Raw genomic sequence first — 23560 nt, 5'->3', positions numbered from 1 at the left:
AAAACCGACTACAGCTCTCTTTCCACTTCCTAAGATTAGCCTATAAACAGGTTTGGTTTTGATACAAGAAAATATGAAACAGCCCTATATAATCACCACTCTGCAGCTACTTCTGGACCACAGTCCTTGCTTAGTATCAACAGCCAGGGAGACATCTTCATGGGATACACAGCTCTAGCAAAAAGAAATAAAGCTGGGTGGTGGTGGTGCACGCCATTAATCCTAGCACTCAGGAGGCAGAGGCAGGTGGATCTCTGTGAGATGGAGGCCAGCCTGGTCTACAGAGTGAGTTCCAGGACAGCAGGGCTACACAGAAACCCTGCCTCAAAAAAACAAAAAAAAAAAAAAAAAAGAAGAAGAAAGGAAGGAAGGAGGAAGGAAGGGGGGAGGGAGAAAGGGACGAAAAGAAAAGAGAAGGAACAAACTTAAGCTTACATTTTCAGAGACTATTTTTCACAAGCAAACTCCCAAGGGTGGTGATCTGGAAAGCACCCGCCTAACTCCAAAGGGCGGCAATCTGGAAAGCTCCAGCCTCACTAACAGGCATTCTAGTCAATGAGCCTGCAGAGAAGAGACTGCTCTCCCGACAGGTGCAAGATATTTGTGGCTCAGCAGAGCATGAAGGACAGCAAGAACAGCACGTCCATCCCTGCTATTTTGGGACACCAGCCCTGGCATCCTGGGGAGCACTCTGAGAGGCTCTCTGAAATGTCTGTCAGAGCTGGAGAAGACACCGGAGGAAACGTCTCACAGCCAAGGCAAGTCTGACCACCTGACAAGACTGGTTCTGCTTACAGCCCTGCCCACGAGGATCCAGGGCAAAGGGTAAAGAGCTGATCACCCTCACAGGAATGAAAATGAAAAGGCCTCGCTGCACACCAGGCCCTGTGCAGACCCCAATTTACCCAAGCAGAGCCAGAAGTGGGATGGGGTGGAGGAATTCCTGTTGCTCTATCCAGCTAGTAAAACATGGAGAAGCTACCCTGGGGTCGCTGATACACCAATGCCAGCATGCAGCCTGCTGCACAGCAGGATCAGGGGTTTACTGGATTGTTAGTGAACTGTTCAATGTTGTGTATGTTGAAATCCCCCTCCAAAACAAACAAACAAACAACAACACAGTTAACACAAGGGCTTACAAACAGGCTCGGTGGACTAGGGTGCTTTATAAAGTCTGACAATTGAGTCAAGCCTTGAAATCCAGAGTGGAAGCCAAGCACAGGCTTCTGGACTTTGTGCTCTGACCTCCACACCCAAACTACTGTACACACACATACACAGATCAACTAAAATGTAATAATTTTTAAACCAGCCTTAGCTGCCCTGGATCTTGCTCTATAGACCAGGCTGGCCTCCAACTCACAGAGATCCGCCTGCCTCTGCCTCTTGAGTGCTGGGATCAAAGGCATGTGCCACCACTGCCCAGAAAACGTAATAATTTTTAAGTTAACATAAAATGGTAAAGGAGCACCTCTACCTCACCACAGCCCAACTGCTCCTTTCTTTGAAATCAGCTGTACACAAGCATCCTCATAAACAGGCATCAACTATGCACATCCCTAGACAAGGAGAAGGTGCAAAGCTACAGCATATCCAGACATGATCAGATACCTCAAGCACCTAACAGCATCACTGTAGATATTGCCTAGCACTCAACAGTGCTGCCACAGATGGCCCCAAGCACTTGACAGGTCTACCACAAATGCCTCCAGCACTCAACAGCATTCCCACCCAAGACAAGCAAGGAAAACCGGAAAACAAACTTCATACATCGCTTTGAAAGCCAGTTCCATGTGTTGCAACAGAGAGGATGGTAAGAGCTACCTATTGGCAACAGGAGAGCAAATCAGTACAAAGACACTGGCTTAGCACACTGGCCGCTCAGGAGAACACCTCAAGACAGGAGGGACGGTGCTTGTGTAAATCAACCCAGAAACCACAGCATGTGGGCAGACTGGAGCCTCTGGATGAAGACAAGGCTGCCCTCCAAACCCGATCCAATCTCTCTGGGTCTCAAACCACGGTACTACCCTGCTGCAGATCTTGGTCTTCTGGAGACCACTTGCCACTTCGCGCCAACCCGTGAGCGGGATCCGGAGACCAGCGCCTAGATTTTTAAATAAGCAATGGGGGCGCATCTCACTTCTAGTCTTCTTTTTACTTTTATGTTCTCTTCTGATTACCTTTCAGGGAATGTTCATGTAAATAAACAATTACAAATTCTAATTTCAGAAATCAAGCCACATGTCACAGTAACTGTGAGCTTTTAATCTAGCAAACCCAGGTAAATTTGAGGGCTTTATCTAACAGTTAAAAACATACATTATTGTTGCCTTGCTTTGGTCTTTTTATAATAATTTTTTGTTTGTTTTTGAAGCAGGGTCTCTCTATGTCTGGCTGACCTGGAACTCACTAGGTAGATTAGGCTGGCCTCAAACTCAGAGATCTGCCTGTGTTTGTCCACTGAGTGCTGGAATTAAAGGCATGTGCCACTATGCTCGGCTCATAATAACATTTTTTTAAAGTTTTTCAAAAATTATCTTTTATTTTTTGAGATTATAATATCATTATATCACTGCCCCCTTCCCTTTCATCCCTTCAAACTCGTTCATATACCCCTCCTTGCTCTCTTTCAAATGCATGGCCTCTTTTTTCACTTATTGTTATTACATACGTATATGTATGTGTGTACACACACACCCACACCCACCCCTAAACGCATAAATATAACCTAATCAGTCTGCATACTGTTACCTGTACGTCCGTGTTCTGGGCTGACCGTTTGGTACTGGATAACCAACTGGTGTAGCTTCTGTGTGGAAGACAGTTTCTCCTATTCTCAGCATTCCTTAGGTTTTTATTTTTAAATAAATTTTATTTTCTATGTAATAAGAGTTTTGCCTGCATATAAGTCTGTGCATCAGTTGTGTGCCTGATGCCTATGGAGGCCAAAATAGGGTGTTGGGTCCCTCTGGAATTGGAGTTACAGACCACTGTGAATTGCCATGTGCATGCTAAGAATCGAACTCAGGTCTTCCGAAAGAGCAGCCAGTGGCCCTTAACCACTGACCTATCTCCCTAGCCTTTACCCTTGTTTTTAAAAAGCATCTCAAGAGAAAGTATTTATAAAAAGAAATCATCTCAATAAACTGGCACATTTAACAGAAACATCCAATCACTTCTGAGGCAATGCAGACTCTTCTCTTTCCAAGCCCAGAAGATCCTGAAACAACAGCCTTTCAAATCTAAGAACACACAGGCAGGTGAGCTTTAGGGATCCTCGGTGACTCCAGGAGGGTTTCGAGCCTACAGGTACAGAATGCAGAATATGTGCACACTGTGTTCTATGTATACGTATACACAACATGTATGCACTGTGTACACATGTGTGTTTATACATGGACCTGTATGTATAGGCCTAGCAGGTAGGACTGGACTTGATGGGGTCAGGACTTCTTAGCATATTACACACTGGGAGACCATGGTGATGAGCATTTTTTCATAAAGATCACAGGGACCTCAACCACGCCCCTCTTGTCAGCTTCACAAGTCCAAGAAGGGTCCTACTGCTTTGTTAAGAGTTCATCTCAAAATCGTCATGTGATATGACAAGACACATAAGATATTTTCTGAAGAAGAAACCATACTGTGTGTACAAATTTCCACGAGTGTTCAGGTGTACTGTGTCGACAGTCACAACCATGCATAGCAGCTTGCTCCATCACATTCTCTACTCTTTCCACTTGGAATCAGCAGTTCAATTGATGCCTACTGTGTCCTGTCTTTGTGGGCAGGCATTTAAATACTGCTTTTAAGAAGGGGAGATGGTTCAGCAGGTAAAGTACTTGCCCTAACTGTGAGTTCAGATCTCCAGTACCACATAAAAGCAAGAGGGCTTGCCTATAATTCCAGGATGCAGAAGGCAAAGACAGGATCTTCAGAGCCATCTGGCCATCTAGACTAGCTGAACCAGTGAGTTCTGGATTCAAACAAGAGACTCAACTTCAATAAATAAAAGGGAGTGATCAAGAAAGACATTCGACAATCAACCTCTGGCCTCCCCACATGTACATGTACACACACACACACACACACACACACACACACACACACACACACACACAGACATTCTTCAAGTGTATCCACATCCAAACAAACATTTACACATGCATATACAAATACATACAAAACAAAACCAAAACATTACTCCCCACTGAGGTGAGCTGAGCTCAATCAGAGACCCTAGCACCCACAACCAGTGTGGCTCCATGGTGGTCATCAACTACCTGCCCTAGCGAGTGCAGCTTCACTGGAAAGTGTCACCCTATGGGACTATACATGGGAATGCTTACCTGTGCAGCCTGTTCCTGAGATGCCTGCAGCTCTTGAGGTTTGGCCAACTCTGCTTGGGGCTTCTGCATTTCAACAGTGTGTGTGTCTCCCAGCTCCTGAGGCACAGCTTGGTGCAGCAGGACCTCAGCACCCACGCTACCCAAGGCTGTACTGCCATCCTTCTCTAGCGGGTACCTTTGATTGTGCAGAGCCACAGCCAATTCCTCCTGCCCAGAGAGAGTTTCCACAGGTGTTAAGCCATGGCATACCCCAGATTTCCCCATCCCAAAGAGCATAAGATTTGCAGAAAGTGGTAAACATTCCAAATGCTTCCTATAATTCTGCCACCAATAAAGTTCAGTCATGATTTCTAGTAAGTATTTGTGTGAGATTCGTATGTTTCTACTTTTAAAATATTATCTTAGAATTTAATTTTATTTTAAAATGTATTTCTACCATTCTTAATTACGTATGGAGTGTGTGTCTGCATGTGGGAATAGGTATAGAGAGCAGCTTATCAACAGAGGCCAGAGGTATTGAATCCCCTGGAGCTGGAGTTGGGTGCTGGGAACCAAACTTGGATCCTCTGGAAGAGCAGCAAGTACTAACCACTCTCCAGCCCAGAACTCAATTTTCTTTAAACCAAATGAATCACTATGGCCTACAGGTTCAGATCTGAGGACTGCGAACAAGGTCTAATCCCTTAACTTGTACTGGCTCGTGGCAAGGGAGAACAGAAATCTACTGAAACCAAAGTCGCAGTTCCAGAGTATGAGACTGAGGTGAAGACCTCCCAGCAGCCTTAACCAGCTCTCTAAAGCAGTCCAGAGAAGTAGAATGGCTGCAGTCCCTAGGTCAACCTAGACACGAGGATGATGCACACCTACAGTAGGCATTCCCAGCTGCTCCATGCATTACCACAGCCTAATCCATTTCAGGAAGACAGAGCCCACCATCTAGAGAGGGCAAAGGAAGTATGAAGCACACTAAATGGGTTTTAAATTGGTAGGTATGGCTTATTCATGATCACAGACTCCTGTGTCCTGCAAATACATACAAGCCAACTCTAAGTTTGCCAGAAATTCCTTCTTCACATAGAAAACTTGAAGTACCAGCCAAAAGGACCATCACATCTTGCTCTTCATACCAAAAAAAAAAAAAAAAACCAAACAAAAAACACCCCAAACCATTGAATTTCAGAAAATAAAGAGAACCAAGGCTTTGCATGTACAACACAAAAATCAGATCATTCTACTGTCGTCTCAAAAACTAAGATTCTTAGGAGGGACTCTGGTCAACTTCAGGGCGCTCCTGAGACCTCTGGAGACCAATCAATGTGAATGTGAACTGAATTCCAAACACCCCTAACTGACTGTTACCTACCATCTACAGTGAGACCATAAATCACCACTGCTATCAACCAACTATGAGGTACAGATACACACACACACAAACATGTATGTGCCAACAGAGATGTACCCATATACACAAGGACGCCGACATAGGCCCAAGAGACATAGGTACGTGATTCACAAACACATTCAGATGTGTAAACAAGACACAGAGACGCATGTCCATAAATGCCCAATCACATATAACATGTGGCCAATACATGAGTAATAGGGAGACTTGCCAAGTCAAGGAAGGTCCCCGGCATCTCACCTGTTGTGGAGCTTGCAAGTCAGTGGCCAGGCCTTTCACTTTCTCTGTGTGTCTGGCATGCATCTCGATTCTCAAGCTATCTTTTGCAGACTGAAGCTCCTCATCATGTTTCAGTTTCAGTTTTTCCAACTCCCGTGTCAAAATCTCTTTGTGAGAAGAGTCCTTTTTCTGGAGCTGTTCCTCAAGCTCTGCTCGCAAAAGCTCCAAAGCCCTTCTGTGCTCATCCCGAAGAGTCTGAACGTCGGCCAAGTAACAGGATTCCAACGCATCCAAGTTTGACAAATGTCTCATCTCCAAGGCGCGAATTTCAGCGCTGTGTTTTACCTGCAGTTCAGCCACGTGAGTCTCAAGAAGTACCTGCTGCTTGCTCTCCAGGGAGGTGAGCTGTTGGACGAGCTCAGAGTGGTGCTTGCTCTCGAGCTCCATCCTCAGGGCCTGAAGCTGCTGCTGGTGTCCCTGCTGCAAGAGCTGGAGCTCATGGATGTGCTTCTCCTGGGCATCTCGAAGGAAAGCATCTTGTTCCTTGGCAAACTTCTCCATTATCTCTTTGCGCTCTTCCAAAAACCTGAGGCAACACTCAAGGAGAACACAGCCAATAGGGCACATGGCCACACCGTACATAGCCCCTCGGAGCCACAAGATACATTTCCCACAGAGAGACGCCTGGGTTCTGGATTTGAACCTTCCCTAGGATAAACCCAGGGGCCATATGAAGCCTGAGTAACTCCAAGGCCAAGTGCCATGGAGTTACCAGTTCTTAAGACTGTGGGAAGATGCAGCACCCATAGGGAAACTGCACACACATCCCTACAGGAAGGATCTCAAACAGCAGGCTCAAACACAGGTCACCTGTGACAGCATTTAACCCCAGACTTCTCTGTACCTTGACAGGGAAGACTATTACCTAACAGGGCCACAAGGCAGTCCAAGGGGCCAGGGGAAGGAGGGCAGAAAGCCCAAGGGAGAAAGAAGCTGTAATTGAAGGAGAGGAGCTGATCCCACCTGTAAAACAGTGACCAATCAGATAGTGCCGAGGTCCCTGGCAGGAAAAGGCTATGTTTCATGGTAAGTTTGTTAAGTTTACCTACACAAGCAGTGACTTTCGAGAGAGCATGTGCGCATGCACATGTGTGTTGTGTTGGTGTCTCTATCCACATATGTACCACAAACATACATGCAGAGGCCAGAGGAGGGCACTGGGTATCTTTATGGATCTCTGTCTCATTCCCTTGAACCGGAGTATCCCACTGAACCTGAACCAGCCCACTCTTAGCTAAGATGGCTGACCAGTGAGCATTGGGGATTTATCAGTCTTCACTCCCAAGCAGTGGAGTTACAGGCATGTGCAGCCATGCCTAGCTTTTACACTGAGTGCTAGGGAGTCAAGTTCATGGTCTTTAATGCTTTCACAACAAGCTCTCTTCCCCACTAAGGCATCTCCCAGGCCCAAGGGCTTTGACTTGCTCAGCCATGGGTCTTCCACAGGGTAGTTTGCTGCAGGATTCTATGAGACAGGAACTTGAAGGTCCTGTGGAGTTGGAGATCTGACCCAGACAAGAATGGGTCACCTAAACTTGAATCTCAAACTCTTTAGCACCCCTGATGCTGAGAGCTGGGGAAGGTGGAGAACAAAATGGGGCCAAACCACCAGCAGATTCGACAGTCCCCTAAGTACACACCAGCCTCTGCAGCCTGAGGCCTGGGGGCTGCAGAAGAGCTGGCACAGTGGAGGTGAACAGTCTGTTTATATTCTAAATCTGCAGCTTCAGGAAGTATGTGATTGAGAAGGAAAGGTTTCCTTTAAAAACAACATGCTTAAGTTGAAAAGACACACAAAACACTTATCTCAATGAAGGACATGTCCACATGAGACCTCATAAGTGAGGTTTAAGATTCTGTTACTGAATGCTAGGGATGGTGGCAATGCCTTTAATCAGAACTTGGGAGGCAGAGGTAGGCAGATCTTGGTGCATTTGAGGCCAGCATGGTCTAAATAGTGAGTTCCAGGACAGCCAGGGCTACAGAGAAACCCTGTCTCAAAAAACCAACCAAACAAAAAGAGTCTGTCACTGAGAGAATGGAGAGATGGCTGAGGAGTTAAGGGCACCGGCTGCTCTTCCAGGACACAGGTTCAATTCCCTGCACCCACATGGCCGCTCAAAAAGGTCTGTAACTCCAGTTCCTGAGGATCTGATGCCCTCTTCTGGCCTCCAGAGGTAGTAGTGCACAGACATACATATAGGCAGAACACCATCCATACACAGAAAATAATTTTTAAGAATTTAAATACATGAAAACATTAAAAATAATAAAAAACAAAATTCAGTTTATTGTAACAAAAATCTGTCACTGAAATTTTAAAACATGCAAACAAAGAATAAAAGCATAAATGGGCACAGTGCATCTATCTATAATCACAGCAGGCAGAAGACTCTGGCAGAAGGATTAGGAGTCAGAGGCCAGCCAGGGCTACAGAGAGTATGAGGCCTTCAAAGCCTACACAAGAAGGCTGTGTCTCAAAATAAAAGCTACATATGATGAGATGTACCTATATTACAGCATTTAGGAGGCTGAGGCTAGAGGACTGTAGTGTACCTTTAAGACAAGCTTGGACAATAAAAGGAGACCGCTTCTCAAAAACAAAGCAGCAAACAAGAAGGAAGACACACAGGATGCATGCATACTCATGTCCGTGCAAGGCACTCAAGCTCCGCAGAGAACGTGACCACACTACTCCCAGCATACCTACTATGGAGCACAGCCTTCTCTTCTGGTTTAGTAGTAAAAATGGGGTATAGCACACCTTGTTCCACCTTCTTCCAGGTTTTCTACCCAACCAAGATCTACTCTACACCCTCCTGGGTCCCTCTGAGCCTCTGCCAGCACTTTGGGCAAATGGCTCCACACCAAACCCACCACTCCACAACATCACCCACCTATTCTGGGCCATCATCAGCTGGAGGGCACAGTCTTCCTTCTCACGGAGGAGCATGACGTGCTCCTCATCCTGGGCCACAAGGGGCTCCTGGCCACACTGGCTACAGGGCAGAACTTCATCTCTAGTGAGTTCTTGTTCCAGCTGCCTCAGACGGCCCTGCTGCTCCATCAGAGATTTCTCCAGGTCCAAGATCTGGGCCGCCTGCTGGTCCTGCAGGTGCCTCATGCTAGACTCCCGAAGCTCAAATCTGTTTACTATGGACTGTTTCTCAGACTCGGCCTTTTCTTTTAGCTCAAGAAACATGGAGGTTAATCTCTCTTCAGCTTCTCTCTTTAGGTCCTCGTGTGAATGCTCCCACTCTGCTTCCTTTTTTTGGAATTCCTGCTTCAGTAGTTGAATCTTCTCCTCAGCTGTCTTTAGTTTTACCTGATGGTCTTCAACTAGACTATGTCTGACCTATAAGACGACATGATTTCATGTAAGAGGAAAGAAATGAGAGAATGCAATGACTCCCAGTGGACCCCTGAACATGGAGATTTTACAACTTATTTTAAAACACAGCAGTGGGAATACATCTTAGGTTGATGGGAATGGAAATACTCGAAAATAAACAAAAGTAAAACTGTGCTTTCTTCCTCCACAAGATCCAACTCCTGAAACCACGCACACAGGCATGCAATCACATGCACCTAGAGCAAAGAGGGACCGACAGGTCCTTTGCAAGGGGGACCCAAGAGAGGCAAGTCATCTGATCTATAATAAATTAAATAATTCTAAAGGTCACTTAAATAGGAAGATAAATTAAAAAGCTGAGGATAGGTAAATACCTTAAATTTCACTAAAGAAGAAAGTATGGAATAAACTCTACCATTAATAAGAAGCAAATTAATGTCAAAAAAGAAAGTGAGAGTGATTACAATTCTCCATCAAACTAAAGCCTATGTTCCTTTTTTCTGGTAATGAGTAAACAAATCTTAATTAGACCAACTCCTGAGTAGAACACCAGACATGGTCCAAACTCAGGCTGACCCTAATTAATGCAGACGTAGAACGGGCTCTGAGAGCAGGCAGGCTAAAGCTAAAAGAATTGTCAAAACACTCATCCCAAATAGAGATGGCATGTGGACTCTGAGTTCATCAAGATAACTGCCTGCTGAAACAAAATTGCAAAAGCCTATAGAATCCAATCTCACAAGATATCCCCTACAATATCCAGATGTAACACAAAACTAGAGGATATAAAACAAGCAAACAAAACCAGAAAATGGGACCCGTGCTAGAGATAATACAATCAATTCCAAACAGTCCTAAGCTGGCAGATAATAGAATCATCAGAACAGAGTGCAAACCAATATGTAGGGCCCTGGTCTCCTCCCACATTGAGTAAAGCCGTTGCCTTGCTTGCCGACCTTGACCAGATGTCCTCCCTATGCTGATTCCCTGCCGGTTTCCACCCTCCTGAACGCTTAAGGGAAGTTCCTTGTTGGTGTATCCTGCATATTGGGTGTTAACAGCTTAGATGCAAGAATGTAGAACATCGGTAGCGAACTTCTGCCCTCTGGGGGTTCTCCCATTGTGCTGTAAGCCTGTATTTAAGGTTTCCTCCCTCTTTCAATAAACGGCATTCGGCATTCTGCTGAGGCGAATAACCTGCTGTCTCTTGTCTCTGTTTTTTGATCCACAGCCCCTCGTTCAGACATGGTGAACAGGTGGTGGTAGTGCAGGCGTTATCGCTACACCAATACTTAAAACCCTGACCAAAACAACAAAACTTGTCACCAAAGACATTTTACTGCAGCAAAGATATTAAGAATAAAGATGGAAAAAAGACTTTAAATAAAAGAAAACTTGTGCAAAAGACCCAAAAAACAGGAAATGCTAAGAAAATTCTAAAAATAAGGAAAAACGATGTACATATGGACTCAGATCCTCAGGAGGGAATGAAGGGCACCAGAAATGCTAAGAAAGCCCAAGACTATTATTTCCCATAATAGCTTTCAGTTTTCTCAATTTATTTTTTTGGGTTTTGTTGTTGTTCTGTTTTTATGTTTACTCTGAGATAGGGTCTCAAAATTTAAGCCAGGCTGGCCTCAAACTTACTATATAGTCAACAATGGCTTTGAACTCCTGATCACAGGCCCCCCTCGGCCTCTGGAGTACTAGATACTGGGATTAAAGGTATACACTACCATACTCAGCTCCCTTAGTTTCTTTCAAATACCTGCCTTTTCAGAGCAAATCTTGTAACATTGTTATTGCTGAGGTAACAACATACACGGACGTTAACACCGAGGAAACTGAGGCACAAAAGGTGAGAAAAAAGGAGCAGAGGAACATACAGAAAATTAATAAAAAAATGGCAGACCTAAATCTAACCACATCAAATAACTGCATTAAATGTTCATAGACTCAGCACTATAATTAAAAGGCAGAGATTATCAAAATAAGTTAATATTTAATAATACAATCTACATGAAATACACTTTACATTCACTAACCTAAATGAAAAAGATATAAAAACAAAAAGCTAAGAAAAGCACACGATGCTTACTCAACATAGTGGCACACACCTGTAATCCTAGCACTCCATAATTTAGCAAGACTGTTACGCCAGAACCTTTTTTTAATGAACATCAAGGTTGGCATGACTATACCAATAAAGAGAGAAAATTGATTTTAAGGCAAAGAGAATCAGGAGATATTTCTTTAATAATAAAAAGGTAAATCTTCCAGGAAGCTATAATCACAAACAAGTAAGTGTATAACAGAACTTCAAAATGTTTAAAGCAAAAACTTAACAAAATTAGCATAGGAGAATTCCACACCCACTTATTATTATTGTTTGTTTGTTTTGTTTTTTTGAGACAGGGTGTCTCTGTGAACCCTGACTGTCCTAGAACTCACTCTGTAGACCAGGCTGGCCTTAAACTCAATGATCTGCCTGTCTCTGCCTCAGGAGTACTAGGATTAAGGGCGTATGCCACCATGCCTGGCCACATTCCTTTCTTGAACTGATTCTTCAGATAAAAATGTGAACAGGGAAACAAGCATCTATTGTTTAAGAACCTGTCTTGAGTCCAGTGTCTGGAAAGATCACAGGCCACAGACTACAGAATGCCAGCACATGAATAGCTGCTGGCTTGGGTGGTTCACACAGCTTTCCACAAGGCTCTATTAGTTCTATCTTGTCCAAGTCCTTACCAGTTTCTTAATATTAAAGGCAACTTGGTGATCAAACTTGAAGGCAAAAAGACTTCTCTAAAGCTCTTTTCTGATGAAGAATGAAAATCCAAAGTCATTCACAAAGAACAGTGGCGTGAGGAGGGCAGAAGGTCTGAGGGCAGACATGTTCTCAGACATGTTAAAAGTATGATGAAGAGAGCACGGCTTAGTTAACATACAAGCAGCAAAAGACAAAGAGATACCAGTTCCCACTCCTTGAGCTGCACTGGCTGCATAATGAAGCCCTTTTGTAACTTGGAAGAGGCTGACAGTTCCCATTCTGTCCATGCCCATAATGGTATGACAATGACTGTCTCAAACTCACAAATGCCTAGGGGGAGGCTCAGGATCTGAACAATCACCATGAAGGATGTGAAGAATCTGGACATACTTTGAAGACAGTGGCATGAGGATCAGAAGACTGCCAGTGCCTTTCCTAGGATCCATGAGGATGTCTGACCACTTCCTTAAGGAGCCAAACTGGCTCTGCCCTTGGGTACCAGACCTTAACGAAGCTTTCTGGAAAACCCACTTGCATTTCTTTCCTCAGGCATCTGGTGCGCACACTCCTATAGCAATGCCATGCATAGTTCAGGGTGTCCTGAGGACCGCCTTGTGCACACAGACCACAAGCCTTCCGAAAGAATACAGAGCCTTGCTGAGGGTCACTACTCACGCTCTCCAGGTCCTCTTTCAGGTGGGTCTCGTGCTGAAGTTTCTCCTGTAAGTTTCTGTTTTCTATTTTTAAGAGTTCAATTTCTTCCTTGAGCTCAGTCTGAAGAAGTGAAAGTTTAACCTTGTGTTCAGCTTCCAAAGTCAGGATTCTGGCAGCCACCTGAGCATCGACCTCCAAAGCCATGTCCTGTACATACTGGAGACGTACTTGTGCAAGCTCTTGGGGAACAAGGGAGAGAGAAGAGCATCACTGACTGTGTCATCCACAGACAGGCACCAACAGAATGGCAGCAACCTTCAAGATTTGATCTAATAGGACACCTCAGCTTTAAACATCCAGTGCAGAGCCGGGCGGTGGTGGCGCACGCCTTTAATCCCAGCACTCGGGAGGCAGAGCCAGGTGGATCTCTGCGAGTTCAAGGCCAGCCTGGGCTACCAAGTGAGTCCCAGGAAAGGTGCAAAGCTACACAGAGAAACCCTGTCTCGAAAAACCAAAAAAAAAAAAAAAAAAAAAAAAATCTGGTGCAGACTCGAGACTAGAGAGGAACCAGGTCTTCAGTGTCCTCTTTGCAGAGTACAACCCTGGCCTACCCTTAGTTGTGGCATTCCCTGGGGTCTATACAGCATACACCTAGGTAGCCCAAGATATTTCTTAAGGTCAGGCATGATGTGCAATCTGCTGCTGGTCACCCAGAATGAGCCCTATGCCCAGCATCAGACACACAGGGACAGGCACAGGTTATTCAAGGTTTCAGCATTGGAACTGAGCCTGAGCTGAGGCACCTTGGAGGTGAGTGTGCGAGGTGGGCACACTGACTCCTCTAAATCAGGCCTGGATCTTCCTCTACAGAAGATGCAAACAAAGGCACAAGCCCTGGGTTTGGAGCAAGAACAAGTCATCAAGTCATGCTATAGGGACTGCATGGACACAAGCAGCACAAGTGACAGAACATGTCATGGCATCTGTGGAGGTCCCTGGTACAGCAAGGACAAGAGCAGTAAGGGACTGTGCCCTCTCACCCTGCCCTGTCCAACGATGAATGGAGCTCCAGGGCAAGGCAGGCTTTCATGTCACACAACAGCAGTGTAGACACTGATCCCACCACTGCCTGAGCCCAGGCCCTCAGCCTGGCTTCCTCCCCTCCCCTCAAGGCTGTACCCAGGAGGCTGAACAGCAATGGAGACACTGTCACCATGTTTCACACCAGCTGGCCTCTGCTGCCCCCCTCTACAATCACTGGGAGTGACTGCTATCCAGACCTGTGGGACCACACCTCTAAAATAACCAGAGTCTTCCTACGCTACTCCCTCCAGGCCACCCCACAGGAGCTCCTTCCCTCATGCTCCCTGGGTGACCCACAACCTTGGTCTGACCGGCTGAGCCATCGTGCTGGGCCAGAAGAAGCAGAGCAGAGGCTAAGATCAGCTCCTCTAGGTGAGCAGTCACTTACAGTGCTGCATGCTGCTACTGCAAGTCTCTCCTTGAAAGCGAGATGTCAATTCCTATGCCTAGTGTGCAGCTCCATCAGACCCAACCCTGGCTGGAGAAAACCATCTCTGTAGACAGAGCAAGCCCACAGCAGGCCGGTATCCTCCGCTAAGGCCAGCCCTCTCCCAACTCAGCCCTATCTATCAGCACTCGCTCAGGGATGAATCCTCTCAGCAAGGGTCTGTATTACACTGTGCAGGCTCATGGTCTTCATATGGATACCACTAATTCCAGCCGAAGCAGCCACATGTGCGGGTGCTCAGTGGGCATAAAACACGAGGAAGGCAGCAGCCTTCTCCCAAGACACTCCCCAGGAACTGGCATTGGCAGGAAAATAAGGAGCCTGGAGGGGCAGATGGGACACACCCTGGCTGTGCTGGTCGGAGAGCACAGGTGGGAGTCTCTCCTGTTCGGCTTCCTCGGGTCTCAGGTGGAAGCTGTGCGACTTGTCCTCCTTGAGTTGGAAATCGAGGGAAGAATTCAACACACCGGCTTCATGCCTGCGGTCTTCTTCCAGTCCTGCTTGTAAACTTGTCGAGTTCTCCTAAAGGACCACACAGGACAGGTGAGTCAGTGAGCCCCATCACCCTGTTCTCTGTTACTACTCTTGAGACACTTCCTGCTGTGTTCAAAGGAAAGCATAAACCTAGCTAGATTCACTAGACCACACAAGGATCCTGGTACAGACACGCCACAGTACTCCTTCTCATCCACCACTGTCCAGACCAGATTCCAGAACCCACAGAAGCAGTGGCTACAGCCCGAGGACAGCATGCACAAGAGGCCATGGCAGCAAGTAGAAGCCACCCTACCCATGGGTCTTCCCTCACAGTTAGGTGCCTACAGGATCTAATGGGCTCCCTTTATTGATGTCCACTCTACTGTCCGTTGTTGGCACCTCCCTCCACCCTTAGAGTGCAGTTGTCTCCCTGTCCTCAGTATCTCTCCTGTGTCCAGTCTCCTATCCTAAGCCTAGGCCTCTCTCGAACTCTGTACTTCTGTGATGTGTCACCTAATAATGACTATTCCGATGCCTATCATTCAGAGCCCTGGCCCGAGTCAGTTCAAGGCAGCACGGAGGGCCATTTTAGCGGTCCCTCCACAGCCTGATCAGAGCCCTCCTAAAGTCTGTTCTCTCTTGCTTACCTCCCAGGATTAGCCTGCCTGTCCAGAAGTTCAGCTCACCACTTCAATCACTTTTTGCCCTCACAGGCATTTCTCCTACAACCTCAGACATCAGGTCCCATTCCTGTGTCAGCCTCAGTCTCAAATCAGTACCTTCCTGCAGCCGACCCCCACGTCTCTCAGGAGAACCTGCTCTGGCCTGAGATCTCTGATGACTGCCCCTGGGATCCATAACTGTCACTTCTCTGTTTCAAACATACCATGAGCCACATGGAGGTAGGACAGGCCTCCACACTTCCTGATTCCAACTTCTATGGCATCCTCTCTGCCTCTGAACATCCCTCTCAGAGCCCGATTCTGGACTTGTTCAGATGTGGGGCAAGGATACAGTCCCTACAAAAAGGAAGAGGCAACCCAAGTGGATCTCTAGTTGCTGCCAAGTCCCCAGCCCTAAGAACAGGCTCTGCCCTGCAGGTTCAGAGCACTCTTGCATCATGACAGAACGGATGGATCAGCACATACTGAAAACGTAGCCATTGGACCCATTTTCCTCAAAACTTAAAAAGTCATCACCCTGAATTTCTACTGAGCCCAAATTACCTTTTAAAACAAGACTTACATTCTCATTGTTAGAGAATGAATATCATGAAACTGATGAGATAGATTTGGCCCTGTGACAATAAGCAGACGTGGGACAGTGTTGTCCACTAAGGGTAAACAAGGGGATAAGCAAGCAGGATGAAGTCACGGAGGATCCCTTGGCCCACTCTGAGGAAAGAGATTCTCAGGCCCAATAAGCAAAAGAATGAAAAACACCCTATCAGAGGACAAAGGTGAAGAGTGCTAGAAATATTCAAACCAGAAGAAGGAGCAAAGAGATGGAATACAGTCATAACAAGTGGAATAATAGATGATACACAAGTGAGAAGACACTCAGCTTCATGAATAACCTAAGAAATGTGCACACAAGAGACAGTCACTCAGACAAGGAGCATCACACTTTGGTGATGTCCACTACCCAGCTATGGTGGACCAGTCAGGAAAACTGCAGAGGACTGTGGCCTGTCAACATTTTACATCATACTTACATGCATTTATTTATTAATTAAACATAGAACCCATCATTTGTATCTCTACACCTTCCTGAAACATAATTTTTAGAAAAATGTTATTGATAAACGTATGAAAAGCAAAAGCAGAGAAGAGCGGTGAATCAATGTCAAGTCACACTGCAGAAGGAGACCCTGCAGCTGGGACTCCCAGGAAAGAGAAGGACCAAGCCAGGATGGACGCTCATGGCGGACAGGAAGGCCTCAGACTAGGAAAGGCAGGCTCAGGGCAGAGTCCACCGAGTGGACAGCACACTCTTTCCTTGCATACACCAGGGTCCCCAGGCACAGAAGCCGAGAGGTGTGTGTGCGTCAGGGGGTGGTTTCCTCCTGCTCCTTTCCCTGGGTAACAAAGGTAGCAGAAGCCCCCAGTGGGGGACAAATGAACCTTCAATGGAGGAGTCCAACGACCCAGGAATGACACCAATGCCGCCAGTCCCCTTAGTGCACCTCTGAGCTAGTACACGGAGCTCACTCGGATACATGGGATTCACAGTACACATGAAGGAAGTGGTCACAGTCACCAACATGCACAGGGAACACCCGCCTTCAACACCAAACAGAGATCCAGACAGACCGACAATAGAAACAATGCAGGATGCAGACATCTTTAAGCATTAAAGAGAGGCCAGAGATGGCTCAGGAAGTAAAAGCGCTTATAGCCTTGCCCTGAACCCACATGGTGAAGAGAGATCTGACCCTCACAAACAGACCTCTGACCTCCACACATAAGATCAAAATGGTAATAAGTTTACCTGAAATCTGGCAAAGTGAAAACAAACAACAAAAAACCCACCCAGAAAATAAAATCCACACAGCTATGGGATTAATGAGAAAACATAAGAACGCTGGGCTTTGTTCTGAAGTCAGTCATGAAGCTCCCAAGAGCTACAGATGACAGAAAACACAGAGGCCAATGAACAGTCCAACCAGGCAGAATATCCATGAAAGGAGAACCTGACATTCAGAGGCCTCACCTTCCATCTAGCATGAAAAAGAGTCCATGCAGGGTGTGAGGTTCTCACACCACAGAAAGTTAACAAGAGCCACCGGATGCAGCCACACCAATGGGTATAGGATGGAACACAGGGGAGCTCTGTCACGTTTACCAGAGCGAGGAGAAACCAGTTATTCATAGCAAAAATGATATCAAGGGCTGGAAAAAACATGTTATATGTTGAGCTGTGTCTCCCTCCCAAGTTCATAAGCTATATTGAGTCCTAATCCCCAGGACCTCAGGATAGGACTGTTTAAGATGGGGTGTGTAAAGGGTGACGAAAGAAGAAGGACATTAGAGCAGGCCATAATCCTGCTGACTACAGCTTTATAAGGACATGAAATGAAGGGCCTGGAGATGTAACCCAGTTTATATTGAGTACTCATCTAACATATATAACATAACAAATGTAAGATTTGATCCCCAGAACTGCATAAAACCAAGTGTGACAGTGCACACCTGTAATCCTAACACTTGGGAGATAAAGGCAAGAAAATCAAAAGATGAAAAGATGATGATCAATAAGATCAGGACAGACAGACACAGACACATATACATACATATACATACATACACACACACACACACACACACACACACACACACACACACACACACACACACACACACGAGGAACTGGGAAAAGCACTTCATTTGCAAGTCAAGAAGCAGCATCCCACAAAGGACTAAGCTGTACCACTTTGATCTTGGATGTTATCTTTAAGTCCCGAGCCCATGATTTGTCACAACAGCCTCAAGCCAACTAACACAGCATCACAGAGAGCAATCACTCGTGGCCATTCACATCAAAAGCTGGTGCCAGACAAGGCGGAGCACGCCTGCAGCCAGGACAGGGCTGTGCTGAAGACTGCACTGCTCAGTACAGCAGGCTCTGGGGCTGTTGGAACATCAGGGAATACCATCAGGCGACCTCAGTGCACAGCTACATGCATATATTCAACAGCTGCACGTGCTGGAGGCCGCTGCTTGGTCTGCAGTCAGGGAAGGCCCCATCAGCCCTGTTTGGAAATGTTCAGATAGTGCTAGCCCAGAGGCTAGCCCAGAGGCTCAACATGACAGAAATGAAAACATGGTGACAGTTCAGGAACAAAGACAGACTACTGAGAAGATACTTAACACGTGACTAGGAACAAAACAGTTCCAGAAGACGGCAAGATGGCTCAGGAGGTGGGGATGCTTGTTGCCAGGCCCGACAACCTGGTTTCTACCTGTGGGACCCACATGCTCACAGAAGAGTAAAATCACACTCACAAAAATTGTCCTCTGACCTCCACAGGCATTCTGTGGTACACACACGCGCGCGCGCACACACACACACACACACACACACACACACACACACACACACAAAGCGGGCGAGGAGGAAGGAGGGGGAGTCTGTGGATAGCATGTGGAGTGAGTAGAAAAAAGTTCTTAATAAAGAAAAATGAAAAACAAACAAACCAAAACCCAACAAGCTAACTCCACACCTGTCAGAATGTCAACGCGGAGGCTGACAGGTGTGCAGGGTGGCAGAGGCCGCCCCGTGACAGCTGGGAAACGAGAGGACTAAAGCCAGCAGGACTGAGGAGGAAGGACACACACGTGAGGTGAGAGTGAGGCTGTGAAGACGGAAAATCGAGTCCTCCTCTGTGTGAGGAGGCAACAAGGGCAGAACAACAGGTTTTATGAGGCGAAAGACAGCCGATTTCTAAGGTAGAACGAAGGACTCTCAACCTTCTCTCAGATTCAACACACAGCCTGTCACCTGTGGCTGCTCAAGCTGATGATCAAGTGGGTCAGGCGGCTCCTTTGTTTCTCGGCCAGATGTCTCCTCCGGAAACACACAGGATGAACTAAAGAGAGAGAAGACACATATAAAAGCTTTAGTGTGCTGGGCTTGGCGGTACATACCTTGAGTTTCAGCACTCAGGAGGCAGAGGCAGGCGAATCTCTGTGAGTGCAAGGCCAGCCTGGTCCACACAGTGACCTCCAGGACAGCCAGGGCCACACAGTGAGACCCTTTCTCAAAAACAACAAAAATAAATAAAATAACAATTAAGGCTTTGGGGGCTAGAGGGATGTCTCAGTGGTTAAAAGCATTGGTTGCTTTTGCAAAGAACCTGAGTTCAATTCCCAGCACCCACATGGTGGCTCACAACCGTCTGTAGCTCCAGTTCCAAGGGAGCCAACACCTTCTTCTGACTTCCATGGGTATGTGGTATACATACATACATGCAGGAAAAACATTCATACACATAAATAAACATTAAAATTTTTCTAATTAAGCCGGGTGGTGGTGGCACACGCCTTTAATCCCAGCACTCGGGAGGCAGAGCCAGGTGGATCTCTGTGAGTTTGAGGCCAGCCTGGTCTATGGAGTGAGATCCAGGAGAGGCACCAAAACTACACAGAGAAACCCTGTCTCAAAAAAACCAAAAATAAGAGAGAGAGAGAGAGAGAGAGAGGGAAATTTTTTTTTTTTTTTTTTTTTTTTTTTAATAAAAGCTTTAGTATACCCTTTTCTTGCCCATCCTGTCCCTGGGCCCAACCACACAGAGGTATCTAGTTAAGGACCAGATGATGCTAGGTCTAAACGCTGCTTAGCCAGTACTATAACACAGGAGAGTGAGACTGAACCACAGGACTACACGTTGGCTCTACTGGGTTTGGCATGGTGGTACACACCTTTAATTTCAGTACTAGGAAAGCACAGGCAGGTGGATTCTTTGAGTTCCCGGCCAGCCAAGGTAACAACAACAAACCAAAACAACAACAAAAAAACCAGCTCTGTGTACTCCAATAGTATGAGATCACAACCAGAAGAGGTGCAAACTTAGCCCAAGGCCCCTCCACCTTTCAGAAAGCCACTGAACAGGAATAATATTTCCTTTACCTGATTTCTGCAGACTCCAGAGAATCCTCCCTGGCCTCCTGCAGCCGCTGTTGGAACAAGGTCAGGTCTTCTTGGTATGTCTTCTCAGCATCCCTCAACTTCTTCTCAAAATAGACCCTCAGGTGCTCCAGTTCCGACTCGTGCTGGGCTCTCTCTTGCTGCTGCTGCTGAGCGAAGTCTGACCGTAGATGCTCCAGCTCCTCCAGGTGAGAGTCTCGGGCCAGCAGCGGCTCCCATGACCCTTCAACAGGAGGAATACATAATCACCCCGAGTGAAACACACAAAGCAGGAAACAGCAACGTCCCTGAGCAGGCTCTAAGAAGGGCCTACCCCTCATGAATAGTTAAGAGCCTCCTGCCTCACGGCTCGTTCAGCATTTCAGGACCCCTTAAAAAGCCAAGCAACTGAGAATCAGAGCAACTGGCTGTGGCAAGAAACATGGTCCTAGCAACAAAGAACTGTATCTTGTTACCATCTCAGTGACTCTACAAACAGGTTTGGAGCAAGGCACAGCTGCTGACATCTGGATGTGAGCACAGACACAGCATCCCATACTTTCTTGGAGCTCGTATTTTGAGGCTATCAAAGTGATAATTTTCTGCACAGCAACAAAGACCACATGTAAGCTTGCGACCCAGCAAATGCGACCAACTGGTGTTGTGGAATATTAACTATGTAAAGGTGTGTTACATTTGTTTATGCTGCATTTGTTTAATTATGTAAAGGTGTGCTGCTTTTGTTTATGTTATATCTGTTTAACAATGTAAAGCTGTGTTGCTGTTTCATCTTGCCTGCCTAAGGCACCTGACTGGTCATATAAAAAGCTGAACAGCCAATAGCTGGGCAGTTGAGGAACAAGTGGGGCTGGCGGGCAAAGAAAATAAGTAGGAAGAATCTAGGCCGGAAGAAGAAAGAGAAGAGAATGGGGAGAAAGAGAGGGTGATGCCCAGGGCCAGCCAGCAGACACGGAATAGAACATACAAAAACAAAGAAAGGTAAAAAGCTCGGATGAAGAGGAACAGATTAAGTTATAAGGGCTAGCAAGAAACAAGAATAATATAAAGGTGAGCATTCATAACTAGTAAGAAGTCTCTGTGTCACTGCTAGATCTATCAGCTCACCTCTTCTCTAGTCTCTAGAAACAGAAGGACCCTAAGGGAATGACATGCTGGCTACAATATCTGGCCATGAACAGAGCTCAAGGTTAGAAAGTGGAGATCAGGCCTCACTTGCCATCACACAACAAAGGGTAATTGGCCAAATGTCCCTGTTTCTAGTCCTTTCTCATAACTGTTCCTTGATCCAAACAACATTTATCCTCAAGGGCAATGTGCAGTCTTAAAGGCTGTTTACAGATGAACACTAAGAAAAAAGTGTCAGTTGGGACAAGGCTGCTGGGCCTGAACTGGACCTAGCCACCTCTACCCTTAGACACAGGTGACTCTGCCTGCTCTCTGAGTGGCCATGTCCACCTGGCTACACAGAGATGTTCCTGACACAAAAGGAGAGAACTGAGACCGGGGTCTGCAAGGGAACTCGACTCTGGGAAGGATGAGACTAGAGAAGCCTCCAGCAAAAGCAGCCACAGTTGCTGGGCCCTGGAGACTCAGTTGTTACCTCACCAAACTGGAGCTAGAGCCACAGGAATCTGACAGCAGCTGCCCTGGGGAAGCTCACAGGATCCACGTATTAGTGAGCATAAAGACCCCGTTTTGGAGTTTGAAAACCTGCTAAAAATCACCCTGCTGTCGTATCACCCAGTAACATTGCAAGGTAAGGCTGACACATGAGGGACACTTTATCAGAGGAACCTGTACTATCAGGGGCACAGTCATGTGATCACCATTCAGCTGATGTGCTGGGGGGGGGGACCCTATGAAACTTCTCTATATACAAATCTCCTTTCCTTTTTTAAGGATTTATTCTTATTTTATGTCTATAAGTGTTTGTCTGCATGTATGTATGTGTATGCAGTGCCCATAAAGGCCAGAAGAGGACATCAGATTCCCTAGAACTGGAGTTACATACGGTTGTGAACCGCCATGAAGGTGCTGGGAACTAAGGATGTGTTCTCTGCAAGAGGAGCAAACGCATTCCAGAGTCCAAATCTCCATTTGTATATAAAGCATATATCATCTTCAAGATGTACAAGCAAGTTCACAAGTTTGTGTTCTTCCTCCCTCCTTCTCTCTCCCTCTCCCCCCGTTCCTCTCTCTTTCCCCTCCCCCCTCCTCTCTCTCATCAGTAAACTCTATGGTTCAACAATCAAAAATCAGTTTCAGGGCTGGGATCTGACCAGTGGTACAGTCCTTGCTAAGAATGTGCAAGGCCCTAGGTTCTAATACACCACCTCAAAAATGAATGAATGAATGAATAGATAGATAGATGAAAGAAAGAAAGAAAGAAAGAAAGAAAGAAAGAAAGAAAGAAAGAAAGAAAGAAAGAAAGAAAGAAATGGAAATCTGTACAGCTTAGCTTCGAAGGCTCTAAACATCCCACAAAATTCCTCACCATTCAGTTCCTCTCTGTTGGTTTTCACAGACTCGAGCTGGGACCACAGGCGCCTGATTTCTTCTTGGGACTGAGCCTTCAGGTCTTCATAGGATGTCTGAAGAGTCTCTAACTGTGAAGAAGAGAGACGTTCACAGGGAAGCAAAGGAGATGAACAGGCTCTGTACTACTGTCGCTGTCTCTGAAAATGCCACCTTAGGGTTTCACAGCTCACAAGGAAGCATGAACTACATAGAGCTCGGATCCTGAACCTACGGCTAAGGCTCAAAAGGCAGCAAAAGCAACAACCAAAGCAAAGCAGTATGAACAACTTCCACCAAACAAGGCCAAGATTAAAAAACAAAAGCGCTGCACACACTGTCATCCCAGCTAGTATAGAATCTGAAGCAGAAAAATTGCTTGAGCTCAGCACTTCAGGGCCAGCCTGGCCAACAAAGCAACACTGTTTCAAAAATAAAAATTAAAAGTAAGTAAATTTGTTCACAGTGCAACTTCAACTCCAGACATGCCCTAGGAACAGCATGCCTACCTGCTTATTTACCTGGACTATGGTTGTAAACGTCTATATCACATACCCCATGTGTACACACTGTGAAACCATAG

At 46.2% G+C, this 23560-nt stretch overlaps 1 protein-coding gene across 12 annotated transcripts in view; it reads right to left on the bottom strand.

The window, feature by feature from the left end:
• The window catches only part of Pcnt (pericentrin), a 109324-nt gene that overhangs the window by 71483 nt on the left and 14281 nt on the right, over positions 1 to 23560 (bottom strand). For 10 of the 12 annotated variants that reach the window (XM_052744634.1, XM_052744636.1, XM_052744635.1 and 7 more), the window contains 8 exons: positions 22958 to 23069; positions 20446 to 20686; positions 19318 to 19405; positions 14685 to 14862; positions 12831 to 13048; positions 8931 to 9388; positions 5995 to 6559; positions 4353 to 4559 (listed from right to left, as the gene is read on the bottom strand). In XM_052744634.1, the coding sequence (XP_052600594.1) occupies positions 4353 to 4559; positions 5995 to 6559; positions 8931 to 9388; positions 12831 to 13048; positions 14685 to 14862; positions 19318 to 19405; positions 20446 to 20686; positions 22958 to 23069 (2067 nt within the window). Of the gene's footprint in view, positions 1 to 4352; positions 4560 to 5994; positions 6560 to 8930; positions 9389 to 12830; positions 13049 to 14684; positions 14863 to 15703; positions 15822 to 19317; positions 19406 to 20445; positions 20687 to 22957; positions 23070 to 23560 lie in introns of those variants that run through there. The other 2 variants (XM_052744640.1, XM_052744645.1) reach the window with 2 other exon arrangements.

This window comes from Peromyscus californicus, unplaced genomic scaffold (genome assembly GCF_007827085.1).
Source record: "Peromyscus californicus insignis strain IS unplaced genomic scaffold, ASM782708v3 Scaffold_19__1_contigs__length_69161282, whole genome shotgun sequence".
NCBI classification, from domain to species: Eukaryota; Metazoa; Chordata; class Mammalia; order Rodentia; family Cricetidae; genus Peromyscus; species Peromyscus californicus.
This window is presented reverse-complemented; position numbering and strand designations above follow the sequence as displayed.